The following is a 19,862-nucleotide window of genomic DNA, read 5'->3' as shown; positions in this document are numbered from 1 at the left end:
AAAAAAAAACTTAACGAATAACTAAATACAAACAGTCGTCGATGCAGGCATAAAAGCTAAACATTTTTATTTTGCAGATATAATTTTATAATCATATTCAATTATACGAAAATATTTTCTTTATATTTCATAGTATATTCTCCTTTGTTACTTATTAAATATAATATCATTTCATAAAATAATTTCAATATATCAATATATTTTCAATATATTAATAATAATAAAATATTTTAACCGTAACCGTCCGTATAAACTGGTTGCGAATCAAAATTACCGCTGTGTTTCTTTATCACAGACTCATATACACAGGGTTAGCCTCGGCTTTGTGCAGAATATTCACGTATTCCAGTCAAGGTCCATCGAGTTTCAAAGTGTTTGTATTGTTGAAGTTGTGCATTCTTTAATTTACCGTTGTTATTTGTGAAAATGAAAGACTGATACGAGGCTAACCCTGTGTAAATGAGTCTGTAATCAAGAAACACAGCGGTAATTTTGGATTCGAAACTGGACTATTGTTATTAAGATTATTGGTATTAAGTCTCTCGTTTAACCAGGAATACTTTACTTAACTGTGAAATACTCTTTGTCTAAAATTCATGATCGGTTCATTTAAATTCCAAAGCGCAAATTATCTTCCATGCCTAACCTCTGTTGCTGGTAGTGAGGGGGCTGGAAGGAAGAAGTCATTTGGCGGGCCCCGCCCCTTCTCCTCTATCAGGTACGGAGAAAGGGACGCCCGGCCTTCGACGGATTCAGAAACTGAACTCCAGTCTATGCACGTCCTTCTTCTTTCTTTTAATAAACCGCAGATTTCGCGCTCCAAACCACAACCATCCATACCATGTTTAAAAAACACAGAAATGATCTTAGGCACCAAGTCTCTTCATAGGTACTAAAAAACTCAGCTTTCAAAACAATTGAAATCAAGGTGAAGATAAATTCACTATGAAACCTTAACTGTTTCTTCAAGAAGTTTCTTTAAGAAGTATTTTAGTTTGACCTCGTTTCATCTTGTCCAAAAAAGACACTACCTCGGTTCCAGCGTCTCTCACTTTCCGTTTATTGCTGGTCTCAGAGTGAGTAGGAGGAACTGGGAAACAGTTTTGCGTTCGGTCAATCAATATCATTCATTTTTTTACGTCGTTTTATCTTGTACAAGAACAAGATATAGACAGTTTTGCGTTAGCCATGAATGAAGCAAAGACACTACCTCGGTCTCAGGCTCTCAGAAATCCTGCCTGTCACTTGCCTCAAAGTTAGAGAACGAAAAGGGAAACATTTTCATTAAAAAGCTATGACAAGATACTATCTCGGTTCCAGGCTCTCGCGCATTCTGTTTTTCTGTTGGCTCAAGGTGAAGCGAAGGAACTAGGTACCAGTTATAAAACACCAATATCAGCTCTTTGACTTTAGGAAAGTCGATATAGTTTGAGATCCAGTAACATCTAGTCTTTGTCGTTTTGTTCTCAGACGTTGTAGTAGTTTTCTAGTGACTTTCTTGTGACAAGGTACGCACAGTGTTCGAAAGTTCTCCATGCCACATTCCCCTCCTCCCTCCACTACGGCAACGATGTGGTCAGCTTCCCAAAACTATAGCCGAAGAATAGACATGCTTTGAGGATGCAGTTTCATTAAAGAAAGAAAGAAAGAACAAAAAAAAAAAACAAACAAAAAAAAAAGACAAAAAAAAAAAAAAAAAAAAAAAAAAAAGAAAGAAAGAAAGAAAGAAGAAAGGCATCACATATTTCACATGCCCTGAACACCTCACCATGTCACATGACATTACTCAATCACATTATACCACAGGCGTGTCCAGGAATTTTCTCAGTATCATCACTTGTCAACAGTTGTAATTAGACCATAGAAAACATTGTATCGCAAAGCATTGCATATCCCATTACTGCAACACACCGTATCTAACGAAACCCACATAGAATCAAGAATAGAACTAGAATCAAATAATCATTAAAGGTCTTACCATTCCCTCCTTTGGATCAACGATCATACGATTCAGCAACTGTGGGGGGAGGTCAGAGTAGACACTTTTCTCCAGGAACGCGCGCCGATCCTTCTTCGGAAGCGACTTAACGCCTTGAAAACACACATGAGCATTAAAGTGACACAGCTGACACACTCCTTGCTCTGCTTCAAAGAGAGTGCGCCTGACTGCAGTTCCACTGATACGAATCTGAAAAACAGAGATAGCAGGGCTTTGGTTACTCGAAATGCCTCCACAGAGGTTCGCAAGGTTAAATTTTATTTTCCACTGACCGAAAGAAACATTAATCTTTACAAAACCAGACGTATTTTATGACTGGGCTGCCACAGGCAACCCAGTAATAAATAAGAATTACATTAATAGAGGTTTTGCATCATCACGTGACGGCAGCCATGTTAAGGCCGGTTTAGACGGTACGATTTTCGCCTACAACTATTGTATACAACACGCTCGCGCCATCCTACAACTCGAGTCGTAGCGTGTAAATCAAGTCTACAACTCGCCTACGACAGATGCGAGCGTGTTGTATACGATAGTTGTAGGCGAAAATCGTACCGTCTAAACCGGCCTTTAGATGGCAGGAAGAATACAATCGTCTGTTTTGCATGCGAAAGAATTCAATTCCTGAGAGCAATGGGATTTTATTGTTCTGCCATCTAAAGACAGGAAGCCCAAGCTGTATTATGGGCGTGGGCACGTGATGGTGCAAAACCTCTATAAAATGAATTGTTTGAGCCGTGGAGAAAAAGAGAAGAGAATATTCAATTTATTGTGGAAGTCTCCGAAAGTAGCAAAAGCTCTCACTACACATATTTTGACTCCCTGCTTCTTACCTGATAATTTTCTTTGCAATCATGAGAACAAAACCTTGAGTCCCAATCGTTACCCAAAGTACCATAATCAACAGGTTTCTTACAGTAAAGACAAAGGGGGACCCCATCGGGACCAAAAGCTTGCGCACAGGAGAACTCCTTAGATGAAGTACTCGTCGTTCCCTCGTCAGGATTTCGTACGTTACTCGTAGAGCCTTCGTTTTCCGTGGGTGCTCGTTTTCGTTTCTTGGTAGCTGGTGTTCTGGTAACTAATTTCACTTGTCCTCCAACTTCCAACGCTGCGTTTATTACTTTTTGAAGTCGAAGTTCCTGCGCGAGGAGCATAAAAGACAAGTATTAGAAATGGCGTTTGTCTGGTTTTCTCTAGAAGCGCTTACATAATCACAGCGACGATACGCAAGCGCAGAACTAAGTTGTTTTTTTCTCTCGATCTTTTCCAAGGACATTGATCGGAATAACGTTGGGCAATTTCCAATATTACTAACAACGTTCGGGTTTTTTTTTTTAACTTTTATTTTTAGAGGAAATAAAACAGATAACAAATAAGTAGTTTTAGTGGTTAACATTCATAATACACTACCTTGCCTGGATGTCGAACATTTGTTGAAGATTCCTCACTTTTTAACTGGAAAACAATAATTTGGGGTTAAAAAATTATGAAAGTCGAGAAAGACGAAAGACGAGACATCAGACAGAGCCAGCATACCGACTAGACACTGGCTGATTCAAGTTTTTTTTCAATGTGAGAATGGAAAACATAGAAAGACTGTATACATCAGAGGTAAATGTTAACATAGAAAAACAGGGGATGTGAACTAAGTAATATAAACAATTAGTATTTAAGGTACCACTATTCATTAAAAAGGTAAAATCATCCACGCCGGTCCTTTTACGAATGACCCTCAATCGTGAGAACAAATGAATAAGAATCATTTATTATATACAATTTATACGGTGATCAATATTTTTCATTCTGAAATCATTCACTTACTGCTCTGGCCATGCGATACGCTTCGAAAGGATTTATAAACAGCAACTTCGACTTTGATAGTGTACGTTTTTGTTGAACTCCAAGCCTAGTGGGTGGTAAAATAGAATGTTAACAAAGAAAGAAAACGAATACCCCGGTTTGGAGGCATATCACTAAGGTATTAACAAATCATTCATGAGTCCTCCACTGGTCATAAATGTAAAGAGCATTGAGACAATGTGAAGTGCACTAATGCGAAATACAAGTCAATAAAGTCAAAATAAGTCATACCAAAGAAATTTGTCTTCAGATTTGCTTTGAATTTGTCAAAATGTTCACAAGACCATAGTTAACTATGACAAGACCTTATGTCAAATGGAAGTGAGTTTTATAAGGAAAGATGGTAAAAAGGGAAGACGTGGTAAATGACGACCTAGAAAATTGGAATGGTGAGAACGAGGAGGAAAGCTAACCTTTGCAATAGAATATAATTGCCCTTGTTTGTTTTCACTGCTAAATATCCCTCATGTCAAAAGTCGAACTTCACATGAGTCGAGTATAATAGCAAAAGGCGAATAACACGGGTCAAAATCGAATGGATTAAAATATCGAATAACACGGGTCAAAATCGAATGGATTCAAATATCGAATAACACGGGTCAAAATCGAATAGATCAAAATATCGAATAACACGGGTCAAAATCGAATAGATCAAAATATCGAATAACACGTGTCAAAATCGAATGGATTAAAATATCGAATAACACGGGTCAAAATCGAATAGATCAAAATATCGAATAACACGGGTCAAAATCGAATGGATTAAAATATCGAATAACACGTGTCAAAATCGAATGGATGGAAATAGCGAATAACACGGGTCAAAATCGAATAGATCAAAATATCGAATAACACGGGTCAAAATCGAATAGATCAAAATATCGAATAACACGGGTCAAAATCGAATGGATTAAAATATCGAATAACACGGGTCAAAATCGAATAGATCAAAATATCGAATAACACGGGTCAAAATCGAATAGATCAAAATATCGAATAACACGGGTCAAAATCGAATGGATTAAAATATCGAATAACACGGGTCAAAATCGAAGAGATCAAAATATCGAATAACACGGGTCAAAATCGAATAGATCAAAATATCGAATAACACGGGTCAAAATCGAATGGATTAAAATATCGAATAACACGGGTCAAAATCGAAGAGATCAAAATATCGAATAACACGGGTCAAAATCGAATAGATCAAAATATCGAATAACACGGGTCAAAATCGAATGGATTAAAATGTGGAATAACACGGGTCAAAATCGAATAGATCAAAATATCGAATAACACGGGTCAAAATCGAATGGATTAAAATATCGAATAACACGTGTCAAAATCGAATGGATGGAAATAGCGAATAACACGGGTCAAAATCGAAGAGATCAAAATATCGAATAACACGGGTCAAAATCGAATAGATCAAAATATCGAATAACACGGGTCAAAATCGAATAGATCAAAATATCGAATAACACGGGTCAAAATCGAATGGATGGAAATAGCGAATAACACGGGTCAAAATCGAATAGATCAAAATATCGAATAACACGGGTCAAAATCGAATGGATGTAAATAACGAACATGAAATCATTATCCATTGTGTGAATTAGGTTCGGCTCATGTGAAGTTCGACGTTTGACCTAAGCCTTACTTGTCTAGATACATTTACCTATCCCACTCCTGGATCATTCTTTTTGCTTGTTTGTAATTGTATTCATGCTGCAGAATATGTGGCAGGTCCTCTTTGTTATTATTCTTCACGTCGCTCATCGTGAAGCTCGATTGCAAGAAATGATCATTCTGCAAGGGATAGAAACATTTATGATTAGTATTTGAATCAACTCGTCGTCAAATAAAAAAAGTGCTATAGATTTAATGTTATCAGATTACCCACTTTGCTCAACCACCCACCCAAGATTAAACACTAACTTTCGTAATCCATAAAATACTGTAATATTTCATGTATTGTTCCTGCCATCTAACATGGCTGCCGTCACGTGATGGTGAAACGCTAGCATCTATTCCTAATTCTTGTGGAGCATGTAATGTCATAGCCAAAGACCTTTTCTGACACAGCGAACATGGTGCATTGTAATCTAGCTTCTTTTGTTCATCATGCCTTATATGGTGATGTTTGTACCGAAGCTAGACCACAATGCATCCTGTTTATCCAACTGAGAAGAGGCCTATATATTTTGGTTCATTTTTTTAAATAAATGCTTTGGTCGTATTATTCTCATGGAAAGGGATGCACGCTTTTAAAAAGTGCAGAACTGGACCCACTTTTACACATGTGCTAATTGTTTTACGCGCGCAGTCCTGGTTTATTACAAAATTCCGTATATTCATTTCACTCCCATGTATCTTTGCGCGCGTTGATTTGGATCAGAATGAACATAAACAGAAATTTCTGGGCCAGCATTTAATAAGATCTACGTTAACCACGAACATAGATCTACTTCAAAATTCCAAGTCCTATACACCTTACCTCATCATAAAGATATACACGGTCTGTGTACAAACTCAACGAGAACTGTAGCGTGATTGGCTCAGGAGGGTCCTTGGGCTTTCTCACCACAACATCATTGACTTTAGTTTCTTTAGAACTGTTAGCGAAATCATTTCCCATGGACAAGTCGTCAAAATCCTCATCGTCTCCAAAGATTTCTTCAGCAGCTTCTTGGAGTTCTCGCAGACTTTCTTCTTCATCAGGTTTCTTGGTGTTAGACAAGCTGTCGTCCTCATGGCTTTCAATATTAACTCTTTCTCTTTCACGTACTTGCTGTTCTGTCATGTTGTCTTGTTCTTTACCTACGACTTCCTTTTCGCTCTCTTTTTGGTCTTCAGCGCTTTTTGAATTATCTTGGCCTGGAGAATTAGTTAGCTGGCCATTATTGCACGGGGAAATGCTCTTTGTTACGGCCGGATTGACTTTATCATCATCATCAATGTTTTTATCTACTCCCGGTGTCTGTTGTTCTGCAATTCTTGTTAATTTGTGGTCTTCTCGAGGTTCTGACGGCTCGTTTTCACAACTCGACCTTTCCTTTCCGTCATGGATGTCTTCATCGTCTTCTATGGATTTTTCTCCTCTTGTTTTTTGTTGTTCTGCGATGGTCAATTTGCTGTCTTCATGAGGTTCTGTCGGCTCGTTTTCGCAACTCGACCTTTCCTTTCCGTCATGGACGTCTTCATCTTCTTCTATGGTTTTTTCTCCTCTTGTTTTTTGTTGTTCTGCGATAATCAATTGGCTGTCTTCACGAGGTTTTAAGAGATCATTTTCGCAACTCGAGCTTTCCTTTCCGTCATGAATATCTTCATCGTCTTCTCGTCCTTGTTGTTCCGCCAACTTGACCGACTTGCTCCCTAAACCATGGTCACAAGTAGTGCCGTCCTTTTCATCGCTGTTATCTATGATTTCTTCTCCTCTCATTATTGTTTGTTCTTGTATCCCATTGAACATGTTGCCCCCTTCTCGCCCCACGTGTACTGTCCTCGTACCACACAAGCTCTCCTTGACATGAGAGCCTCTGTCATCCTCGGTGTCATCAGAATCAGAAAACTCCAGTAGAAAAGGATTTTCCTCGGTTTCTTCATGTTCTTCTCCAGACTTTATTGTCCTATCACACACTTGTTCTCCTTCCTCCGCATCATTTTGCCTACATTTTTCCTCACCCATTCCCTCAACCTTGTCGGCAGTCGCACATATCTGACCCTTATCTACAGACATGCTTTTCTCATCGACAAGCAACGTTCGCTCAACTTGGTCTCCCATATTCAGTTTCTTTCTAGTTCGAGTTCGTTGTCTTGACTTGGTGGTACTTTTACTAGGAGGAGCAGCTTCTTGTCGGTCTGTTAGTTTTCCATCAATGCAAGTACCAATTTCACTGTGTTCTTCTTCTGCAGATATCCCCATTTTGCTGTCATGGTCCTCCTTAGCCTTCTGCGTGTTGGATTGTTTCTTATATGACTTCTCGTATCTCTCTAGTCGTCTTTTCTCACAACTCCAAGTTGACCATCTACTTTTCGTCTTTCTCTGGCTTCGTCTTCTTGGCGTCATGCACACGGAACACTCATTAAGCATTGCATCGTTCAACAACGTACAAGCAGAACACGACCATTGCAAGAATGATCCCCTAAAGTCGTCTAAATCTTCATCGTCGCACAAGTTTGTTGAAGAGCTGTTTTTAAACACAGATGAGCGCTTTGTCTTAAAGTCATTTCTCTCTTTCTCTTCTCGTTCTACTTTACTAGACGGCTGGTATAAATCCATTGAGCTACTTTCATCTTGACATAAAACAGAATTTGTAGAAGCTTGAGTGTCTTCTGAAGTTTCTGTATTTGTAGAATTTCCAGAAAAATAATCTGACGTTTTGTCTTCAATTTTGGTGGCAAATAACTTTTGGTCATTCTCGTTAAAATCAGCTGATGCTTTGATGGCTTCCTCGCTATTAACGACTAGTTTTTTCGGTTGTTTTGAAGTAAAACACATTGAACACTCTATCATCTGTGGATCGTTGATGAACGTGCAAGCCCCGCAAGACCATGGGGCTGCATCGGTAGTTCTCGCCCGTGTTTTAGATTTTTTCTTCTTTTTCAGAGGTAATGTTTGTTTTTCATTGACGAAAGACTTGGTAGATGAGTTACTAAGGACCGGTTCCTTATCCCTTTGGGTGCTAGTGTTAGGTACTGGTTCGTATTTTCGTTCTTGAGATGATTTGGGCGTCGGAGCAACAAAGTCATCGTCATCTGAATCACTTTCCAACAACTTGGAAGAAAATATCTTGTCACTCATTCCTTTATTTCTGAGAGAGAATGGATTTCGTTTTCTTGATCGTTCAAGTGACTCATCCTTCGTCGTCTCAAACTCTTTATCTTCTGGATCTGGACGATTGGTTGTGATGCTTCTGTCGATGTTCGTCCGATCTTTTAACGAAGTGGAAGGTTTCTTATCATTTTCTGAATTTTCTGGACTAGAACGGCTGTTTAAATTGGAAGGAGATAATGACGGGGATGAATGACAGCTTTGGTTTCGTGCTTTCAAGTCATCGTCATCGTCATCATCACCTTCATCGGTATCGTCGTCATCATTGTCATCATTATCACCAATGTAAGACTGGAAAATCTCTTCGCTGTCCGCCATTTCGCTGTAATCATACAAATGAGCATTCACATCTTTGATTGAGTTCTTAACGCGGGCCACTTGTGTTATTTTCTTCATTATTTTCCCTTTTTTCGAATTCTTGTCACAGGAAGAAAGGTTCTTTTCAGCTTTAGCGGTCTTGCCTGACGAGGATTCGCTTTCATTTGGGCTGTCATTCTCCTCTACCAGCATGCTGGCTAACTCATCTGCAGAATAGAATATACGATATCCAAATAAAAATGGAGCTTGCTGACGATTCGAAGTAAATTAAAATTTCAACACAAACTGACGTCCCTGCCGGCATCAACTGAAGACAACCGATACATTCTAAGAGAAAAAACATTATTACCTTCATCATACTCGTCATTTCCATCTTCACTACTATCGTCGATTGACATAGTCGTATTGTCTACAGACTCTTTCTTCGTGCAGGGAAGGGACGAAGGGACGTCCACCATATCCTCGTCTGAATCCAGGAGTGATATTTCAGAAGGTTTGCTGGTTGATATTGGTGGAGTAAAATACGTTCGTACATCTTTGTGTCCCTCTATTTTATTCCTGGATTTTTTTGGTTTCTGAAAGAATTTGATAGAAAAACACGCTGAGGGTCATCACCCTCACGATTACCACCAACCACCATCGATCATCCTCTTATCATCATCTTCTTTGTCGTGGTCACTACCACTTTATTATTATCACGACATGTAGCATCACCACTACCAACGCCACCATCTTTATCATCATTATAATCATCATCATCATCGCCAACTCCATCAACACCCTTATAATCATCATGACAAGTACTATCACCATCCCCATCACCACCACGATTATCAACATCACCATTTTTATCATCATCATCATTACCAAGACACCATCACCACAACGATCAAAACCACCACCACCACCACCACTACCCCCCCCCACCAATACAACTACCAACAACACCATCTTTATTATCATCATCATAACTGCCATCATCATTACTATCATCAACGTTATCATTTTGTGTCTTATGTCATTTACATGCAGTAAAATATACCATCAATGCGAAGGAAGGTACCAACCTGTGAAAACAAGTATCCCTGCAAGTCCTCATCATTGTCTACAGATTCCTCTCTCAACCAAGCTGCACAGGCTGATAACTGTTTGGATATTTCTTCATCTCCTTCGTCTGCATGTAATTCATCTAGCTTGCCATCCAGTGCGCTGCTTGTCACGTAGATCTGAGAGAATCAACCAATCAGAATGAGCGAGGAATATAGTTAGCAATGGAGGAGCAAGAACAGTTATGTGGTACTGGTTTTCTCTTGTGCTCCTTTTTGCACTGTTAAGGAAATGTTGTCCTTTATGTTGTATTGTTTAGTTTCCATGTCGTTGTTGCTGCTATTGTTGACGTTCTGCTGCTGTTGCTGCTGCTGTTCATGTTGCTACTGCCGCTGCTTGTGTTGTTGTTCTGCTGTCATGCTGTTGCTGCAGCTGCTGCAGCTGCTGCTTTTGTTATTTTTGTTCTGCTGTTGTTGCTACTGCTGCTGTCGTTGTTTTTGCTGTTTTTGATAAAGTTGCTTTTGATAAAGTTGCTTTTGCTGTTGCTGTTGCTGCCAATAACAACCTGCTACATGTGTTCAAATCAACGAGCGTGGCAACAGTTTAAAGCATATATTTAGCGAAAAAGAACTTAACCTTTTTCCTGAGCATTCCCCACAAGACCTCGTCCAATGTCCCCTTCCCTACAAGATAATGGACATTGACTGCATTGACTTGTCCAATCCTGTGTGCTCTATCTTCTGCTTGCATCATCACACCAGGCGTGTAGTGGAGCTCCGCAAACACCACGTGATCAGCAGCTGTTAATGTCAATCCCTTGAAACAAAGAAAATTTTTTAGAAAGTTTGTTTGATGTATTATTTTTCTCCAGTTTTCTTTTCTACGTAAAAATCAAAGTGTAGTGGTAGTAAGTGTGGAGCAGCTTAAGGATAGAGCCCATTACAGGGAGTGATGTTTGTAAACCATTCATTTTCACGGCAGTTGTCCTCCAGCATGGTGTAGTGAATGACAGGACTTGTCTAAGTCCACATCCCACAGAGAGTAGGTAGCAAAACAAAATCTTTGAGATAACAGTATACCAACTTACGAACGAAGCAGCTTCAATGGCAAGCACTGCAACACGTATTAATGGGTCATTCTGGAACTGGGTCACCAGTGTCTGCAAAAAAAAACGATTAAGATATCGCCCTTCAACATCAATGCATTGGAATTTAGCAGAGATGGAAGGAGAATGAACGAGAGAAGGAGAAAAAAGGGAAAGAAAAAAAGAAAGGATGGATAGATAAATGAATGAAAAAAGGCAATAGGAAGAAAGAAAGGAAGAAAAGAACTAACCCCTCTAACAGAAGAAGGAACGCTGCCATCAATGTGTATATACTTCACATGTTTTTTGGATAACAGTTGAATGACAGCCATAATAACTTGCTTGTGCCGACAGAATACAATAAACTTGTTTTCCATTCCATCAAGAAGATCAGTTATATAGTGCTGTATAGAACCAGCCTGTGCAATAATGGACAACACTGGTTTAACTATCCTACCAGAATACTGTAGGTGAAACTATACTTCCCTTTCTCTTTTTAGTATCAATTGAACATCAACATACAAACAAACAAAGACACAAGAGAATCTTACATTTTGAATTGAATATTGATGAATACTCACCGAGTTTCCCCATATTCAATGAGTACAACATGAATAAAACTAGCATAATTTTAGACTTCAGAATACCAGAAAAAGACGAAATTCAGAATAAAAACCTTTTTAGTACATTTTTATTGGCAAACTCTGGCAAACCTCAACCAGTGAATATTGTCTCATAATCACTGGTTGCTCGACCAATCACAGCGTGTGAAACTCTATGTTAATTCGAGTCTAAAATTATACTAAAATACACCTTTAATTAGCCACTTCTCACCTACCATTATTATTTTCGATCCTTTTGTTCTCTCTTGTTTTTCGACTTGCTATTTTCTTATTGGTTTGTTTTCTCCCTACACCACTATATAAACCCCTCCATCATTCTCTTTCTCTCATTGACTCTGACGAAGGACTAACGTCCGAAACTTCAGTCTATTATCATTCCTATTTAAGGTGATAAAATTATCCACTACGACACATTTGTTTCAACTAAAATACAATATGTGAACAAAAGGACATAGTTATAGTATGGTTACTACCTTGGCTATTCCAGTATAGTGATAAAGCACAGTAGAAAGTCTGTTTAACTCAAAGAAAGCTTCACTTTTCTTTTTAGGTGATGCTTGTTTGTCTTCTATGGTGCGATGGTGCTTTTTGAATTCTGCTTTGAATTGGTAGAGCTCCTAGCCATGAAGGAAATGAACAGTGAAAGAAAGAATTCAGTAATCGACTGTCATCCATTCCCTTATCAATCCATCCTTCCAATGGTCCATCTATCGACATGTCCATACTATAGCCTAACCATTAAACTACAGTATTGAGCCATCAATCATCCATCTGTCCATCATATGCATATACGATTCCATTTAATAACCCATCTGTTCAACCATCCATCCACCCATTCATCTATATGACTGTGCTACTGCATCTTCCATACATTTATCTATCTAGTCCATTCATCCATCCATTTCCCTCCCTCCCCCCCCCCCCCCACAACTTTAGCCATTATTAGAAGATATCAGTAAATGAATGTGTTTTATTACTTTTTTATGCACTGATTCAGGAAGGTCAAATGTAATCTTTTGTCTTCTTTTTGGAGGAAGTTGTTTGAGTACCTGGGAAAATATGCAATTCACATATAAATTGAATGAAAGAATGAATGGATGAATGAATGGATGAATGGATGAATGAATGGATGAATGGATGATAAATGAATGATAAATGGATGAAGGAAACAGAGAGACAGGAAGAAAGAAGAAGAAAGAAGAAGAGAAGAAGAAAGAAAGAAGAAGAAGAAGACAGAACGACAAAGGAGAGCGAGAGAGACCGACCGAGACCCGCCTTCCCCGACTCCTCCTCCCTCCCTCCGCCCTCCCCCCCCCTCCCACGCCTCCCCTCCTCTTCCTCCTGCCTCCTTCCTCCCCGTCCCTCCCCTGTTCCGTCCTCCTTCCTTCCGCCTCCCTCCTCCCCTCCTCCTCCCCTCCCTCCTCCTTCCTTCCTTCCTTCCTTCCTCCTCCTCCTTCCTTCCTTCCTTCCTTCTCCCTCCTTCCTTCTTCCTTCCTGCCTTAATGAAAGTTAAACACTAACATTTTTCTTTAGTCCTTCTGATCATCATTCCATTTCTCAACCTGTAAGTGAAGCTCATCTAATCTACGTGCACCCCTGAAAAAAATTAAATAAATAATGTTAAACACATTTACTTATCAAATATAAACAGCTCTTTCTGTGCTCTATTCACTAATAAATTTGATTGGTCTGGTGTATGCCTTGGTTTGTCATGACCAAGTTTGTGCTTCAAGCCTTTCACAGTCATATAGCTTTTCACAGACATAGGAAAACTGCTCCAATGTGTGTGTAAAGTCATTTAAATACTGTACCTTGTGTTCCACTTGCGGAACTTTCCCACATCTTCATAATGAGCCTCACAGTATCGGTTAGCAAAGGCAGAAAAGGTTCCAAACACACCAGGCCGAACGATATCCAGCTGAATATACAACTGAAAGATATGAACAGAAAAGAAATTAAAATTCACAACAATAGGAACTGCTAACTGTTGATGCCATTTGACCAGGCACCAAGTGTTGCAGGGCTTTAATTGAAAGGTTGGAGATCAAAGAATTCTCTAGTTAAACTATAGTAAGCAAAATTCTCCACACTTAATCAAAGCCAAGTTAGGACTCTTTGGCTAGCTCATAATCTAGCAACAAAAACAAAAGCCAGTAAAGCGAAAGACTGTAGGAAAATAGAAATAGGAAAAAGATCTATGCTAGCAGGGTACTTGGATAATGCCATTATATAAATATGCAGTACAAATCAATAAAAGACAATAGCATAAATAAAAATGTCATACCTCTTCTGGTCTGGCTAGCGAGGGAGTGCCTGTTAGCAGAATGACCCTCTTTGCACTCTTAGCAATAGGGTGCAACAGCTTGGTACGACCAGCATTCCTGTTTTTCAAGTAATGACTCTCATCCAAAATTATAACTTTGAACTGTTGTTTTTTCATTGCATTGACGAGGAGTTTGGATGATCTTCTGTCCCCACAAAGACCATAACCAAGAATGCTTATCTTGGATGTGGGGATGTTACTGAAAAAAGGATTAAAATGCTTATCAGCTGATGAGAGAAAACGATAAGGCAAAGGGAGAAGAGGGGAGAGGAGAAGGAAAAGAGCAAAAGAAGAAGAAAAGGACATTGCTTTTATGAAGTTATAAAATGATAGGTGAACATCGTTTAAGCAGTTTAAGCAGGAACTGAAATTTGTTCAGATACTGGAATATTCACCAATTTCTGACCCTCAATGAAAACCCTTCAAGGATAGAGGTAAATTATAAAAACAATGATAAAAACCTATCAAAATATTTTTTACTAAAACAAATGAAAGAAAGCTTAAAGTCTGCAACAGCTGGTGTGCTAACTCATAAATATTGATGATATACATCAGACAGAACATGTGCTCTAAAGGAATTAAAAATACTTAAAACACTAAGGATTCAAAAATGTCATGCATCATGCTAAACCTCAAATCATTAAGAAACAACAATTATGTAAAAAAAATATTTTCACAAGAGTCAAAACTGTTTTTTTTTCTAGGTCATTGATTTTTTAGTTTTAGCATTTAGAGGTTCATATTTAAACAGTGCAACTGAAACAGTCATCAAAACAATCTATTGGAGAGCTGGACTGTTAGAGCTCACTATTCCCCATAGAAGTTTCATATTAAGAGCAAATGCTGTACCCTAATAGAGGCTTTACACCATCATGTGATGGCAGTCATGACAGAAGGTACTAGAATACTACAGATTCAATTGTTCCTGCCTCCTGTCATGTGTGCTGTCACATTATGGTACAAAGCCTCTATGAGGCTTGAATCTTTAAAGTACCTGATATCAGTACCAGAACGTATCAGGTTTATATCCCCTGGTTCTAAATCTGTTATCCATTTCTCAATTTCTTCAATCCATGGGTATTTCATGGACGATGGCACAACTATAAGCAATGGCCATTCATCTTTGTAGAAGTAAGCAATGCTAATGGCTTGTAAGGTTTTCCCAAGACCCATCTAAGACAACAACAATACACAAATTCTAATTACTGTATTTCTAATATGGAAATGTTCAACATACTTCAAAATTACGATTCAATAGTTGTTTGACTCATTTGACTCATAATTCTCTGTAAAGTGGTGATAAATATTTGGATTTTTAATTTTTGAGATCTTTAATAATTTACAGTTTTATTTACTCATGGTGGTCTAGTTTCAGCATCAAGATATCAGAGTAGCAGCAATAGCATTACTGTTGATATTAATGAATACTGGTACATGTATTTTAATGCCGAAATGAGGGTACCAAAAATCTTTAGGAATTCCATAGGTCTCAACTAGAACATATATATATTTTGTAATTTTGGAACTTTTGCTCAAATTTCATGAAATGTGAAGCTGATATTATTATTTCATTTTCTGCAGCCAATCAGAATTCATGATTGCAACAGTCACTTGTTTGAATATATATTAAGAGAAACTATACATGGATTTATTGATACTGTATTACCAAAGGTATTTACCTCATCTCCAATAAGACATCTGTAGTACATGTGAATCAAATAAGACAATCATTAAGACTTTATCAGTAAATTAAAGAGAACTCTTAATATTGATATTGGTCTTCTTAAGTCCTTTAAAACACGTGTGTGTGTGTGTTTGGGAGAGGGGGGGCATCATAAGCTGGTTTGAAATGTTAGTGAAGGTTTAGATTGAAACAAGGGGAATTCTAGTACTGTTTTGCATAATATAAATAGGAAAAAGAGAAGAAAAGTTTAACGAGAAGAATAAGTGAGGGATTTAAAAGCTTTGCCCTGTAAAACGTTCACTTGCCCTGTCACGGCCTCTGCACTGTTAACTTGAAAGGAAATCCCCACGATGAAGTACAGCACAGCCAGCAACAAAACAGCCAAAGGCACGAGAATTATAGGTCTTTAAATTCATTACACCATCAATGAAAGGGGATCCGGTTGAAATATTATTGTTATTCATTTGGGGGAAGAATTTACCAAGAAAAGAAAGGACATTTTAAAAGAAGAGAGCTCAAGCTTGTCAAACTTTGAACCAAATTTTTCAGGCAAAGAACGAGCAGATCGTAACGAAATACCTCCTCTTACCTTCCTTTGTTATTGATACCAAAACGAACTCCATGTCTTTGGAAATCAAGTAAGGCTACATTTAAGTTTTCTGGTAAAAAGTCTAAATTTTGAAGCTGTGAACCTTGATCCGCCATGGATGTAAACACAGATGATGGCGGGAATACATCACGTGGCTAAGGGTTACCACAGGTAGCCCAATCACTGGCTCGGAAGTTTGTCGAGTCATGATGCCCTTATGATATCTTTTAGTATTTTCCTTTTCTATATTTCAATTTGACGGATTTGGGTAGACAGGAATAGGTTACTCAAAAATAAAAAAGCTTCACTATTTTATATTCTATTATTGTAAATTAAAAATCAGAAAAACTAAAAAAGGCGCAAAGGTAGGTAGGTATAATGTTTAGGTCACCCATCCAAGTGCTAACCCGCCTAAGACGAGCTTGACTCAGTATCTTGAACGACAATACGATTTATCCACTGGACCACGGTTCCATGTGAATCAGCATAACAATAGCTGTGAAAACAATGCACCGAATAGACTAGACTTTTTAACATAATATTTTCAACCGATTCCGTGCGTGGCAGAGATGCAAGGGATTAGCCGATATGGTCTGGGGACCGGCTGGTCTCTCCCCTGATGCTTCGGCTAGAACATTTTCTTGCGTAATTCGTACACCCAAGGGCAGAAGGATTTAATCGCCGTCAGGTCCGAAGTCCATACGCCGCCTCAGCTCTGCGGATGTCTCGGGGGTATGGCACAGTGGAATCGTATTTTTTGAATTTCTTTTGGTGTGTTCAAATCCCATCTTATCCACATAAGATTTGTCTTCTTTTTTAAATCCATTTTTTAAAATTAGATTTCAATCTTCAGCAATAAGGCAATCTTTTTATTGAAAAAAAGATTTATTCCTGTGGGATGCTTATAAACCTGTATAAGTTCGATCAGACGGTTATCCGCAAAAAGTAGAGCTATGCCTTCCTATCTTTCCTGGAAAAGTTAGTTGCTGACAAGCTAGAACATTTACTGCACACTGGAAACTCTATATCATATACCCGCAAAGGACCAGTGGGTGGTGCCGTGTAGACTTTTGGGTAATATTGCGCAATTTTTGCGATTTCTGACAGGGAAAATAAACAGGCACCCAGATAAATAATATAATAACAAAGAATGGTGAAAAGATAAGAAAATTAATTGGTGATTGTGACTGAAAACATTTGATCTTGTTGCGTCATGGCGCAAGATCAAGTTCACAAGTAGTGTGACATGCAAAGCGCAAAACTGTTTATTTTATAGCCTACTAAAAGGGCAGAACCTGCAAATCTTTAAATATTATGTAGAGAACACCTTAAGGGAGAAGAGCGTCTTAGACGAGTTAAACGAGATCATTCTTTTCTGTGAAAGATTCCATTATTTTTTTTGGCAATCATTGCAAACTTCTTCAGCTGTACTAGGTCTCTGTCCATGACACAGGCAACCCAGTTAATTCCTATAGGGCGTCTCGTTAATTATAAATCCCTTAAATTTACTTTATGGCTTATCCTTTATGACCTTCCATCCTATCTAGCTACTTTTTTGGGGGGGAGGGGGGGAGGGGGGGAGGGGGGGGGGGGGAGGGGGACCGAGTAAGAACACGTATGACAAAGTTTATAACTATCAGTGATGTTTCGGACCTATCAGTCCTTTGTCGGAGTAAAACAGAGATATTGTATAAAGCATTAATAAGATAAGTACTCAACCGAGCTTGACTATTTGATCAGTTTATTATACCTCACACATGGGGAAAATCAAAACATGGCTCCCCTGTGGCGAAGTTTATCCGAGTGCACTCATGGGATACTGGAACCAGCAGGGTGACAAAATAATCCCCTAAAAACCTCGAAAGTTCAAGGGTAGACAACAACTTCAACTCATGATGCATAACATTGTGGTAGTGATCATATTTGAGGAGGCGAGATGGCTTTTTTATCTCTGACCCAAATTCTGACCCATAGTCCTTTGCATCCCCTTAGAATATTTAATGGTTAATGGAATAATCAGTGTGTGGTTTGATCTACTTTTAGGAAAGATTTAGTCCAGAACTTACCCACTTTTCTCACGAGCTGATTTATTTATATTTCAAAAATAAAAGGGATTACCGCGCATTCGCACGAAATACAAAGCTACTTGATTCTATCCGATGCGCGCGCATCGATAAGAGTGGGTCCAGCTCTGGACTAGGAAAGATTGAGTTATTCTGTTGTGGCGATCCTTTTTATAAGTTTGGTAAATATTATTGAGAAAAGAGAAGGACGAGGACTAGAGGAAAGAGTCAGAGCAGGGATAGATGCCGTATTGCAAGGGTTACTGGTTTGGTTCTCTTTGGGAATGCATGGAGGGAATTCCGTCCCCAACCAGGAGTGCCGGGAGGGAGTGAAGGGATAGATAAGGACAAGAGGAAATTGGAATTGAGGAAATGGAGAAGAAAAAAGAGCAAAATTACAATTTTGTTTTTATTTTGTCATAGTGAAGCATCAGTTTTAGTACGTGACCACGAGAAAAAAAAAAAAAAAAAAAAAAAAGAAGGTTTAATACATCTGAGGTACGTAATTTCCTAATGGGGGAAAAAAAAATGGCAATTACTATCTACCAAGAGAATATGAACTAAGCTTAGTTACTGTGCAATAGTGCAACGAGCTTCGCCAATGTAGGGACCATTGTCATGATATGCCTTGGCATCAACTAAAGATTTCATCTATCACCAATTTCTTGTAGCCATTGCAAAAATGTATTTCTTGAAATTGAACCCCTGGGTCCGGTAGGATGGATAGCGCTATATCACGCATACATCCTTATCTAGTGGATAATTCAATGCTGGACCAATCAATTTATCCACAGGATAAGACTAATCCGTTGCGGCATCGATAACGTTATCCACGCTTTGTACTTCGGGCCCTGTTGAAGTAGTGTTTAGTGAAGAGAGTTGACCCAGGCTCAGACCAATTATAAGTCAATCAATGCCATGATAAGATTTAATATGTGATTATAACAGAAATCTGGCTTTGAACAAGTAAGCCCTTAAAGAGAAGAGGCGTACCTATCCATTGCACTCCAGCTTTCCAGCTTCAGTGATCGCGTACATGAACCATGTATAACACACTGACTCAATGACAGACTTTCTAAAAGACCTGGAAAGCTTGACACCTTACAGTGTGAGAGAGACACTCGATGCTTGACACCTCAAAATTGCTTAGCTCAACCACGACAAGCACGTAATGTTTCGTTGAAGTTCTAGTTTCAATAAGGAAACATTTGACAACTTACATGCATAAATTGTGTAAATTGTATACTTGTACATTCAAAAAAAAAAAAGAAAAAAGGAGGGAGGAAGAAATGAATTGATAATGTAATAAAAACAAAGAGTTTTTGTCAAAGTTGGTAATTAAGTGATGATAAAAAATTCGAAACATTTAAGATAAACTCAAGAAATAATGTAAAGAAGAAGGAAAACAAAGGAACGATCGAAACGAAAAAAATAA

The 19,862-nt window shown here is 38.5% G+C and overlaps 1 protein-coding gene across 1 annotated transcript; it reads right to left on the bottom strand.

The window, feature by feature from the left end:
* Window positions 1-145: 145 nt before the first annotated feature.
* On the bottom strand, window positions 146-16,488 carry LOC116301895 (uncharacterized). Its single transcript, XM_089029012.1, is given in 21 exon segments — window positions 146-1,590; window positions 1,979-2,188; window positions 2,833-3,141; window positions 3,413-3,457; window positions 3,824-3,908; window positions 5,541-5,671; window positions 6,360-9,220; window positions 9,364-9,589; window positions 10,082-10,240; window positions 10,698-10,877; window positions 11,149-11,220; window positions 11,397-11,564; window positions 12,242-12,385; window positions 12,746-12,820; window positions 13,294-13,335; window positions 13,337-13,364; window positions 13,580-13,698; window positions 14,053-14,290; window positions 15,086-15,264; window positions 15,771-15,789; window positions 16,365-16,488. Coding segments are annotated over 21 exon segments (5,601 nt in total). The 5' UTR covers window positions 16,481-16,488; the 3' UTR covers window positions 146-1,395.
* Window positions 16,489-19,862: the final 3,374 nt, after the last annotated feature.

This window comes from Actinia tenebrosa, unplaced genomic scaffold (assembly GCF_029948245.1).
Source record: "Actinia tenebrosa isolate PJP-AT-01 unplaced genomic scaffold, QUT_ActTen_1.0 PGA_scaffold13__45_contigs__length_12533684, whole genome shotgun sequence".
Taxonomy (NCBI): Eukaryota; Metazoa; Cnidaria; class Anthozoa; order Actiniaria; family Actiniidae; genus Actinia; species Actinia tenebrosa.
The sequence above is the reverse complement of the archived record's forward strand: the minus strand, read 5'-3'. Positions and strand labels throughout refer to the sequence as shown.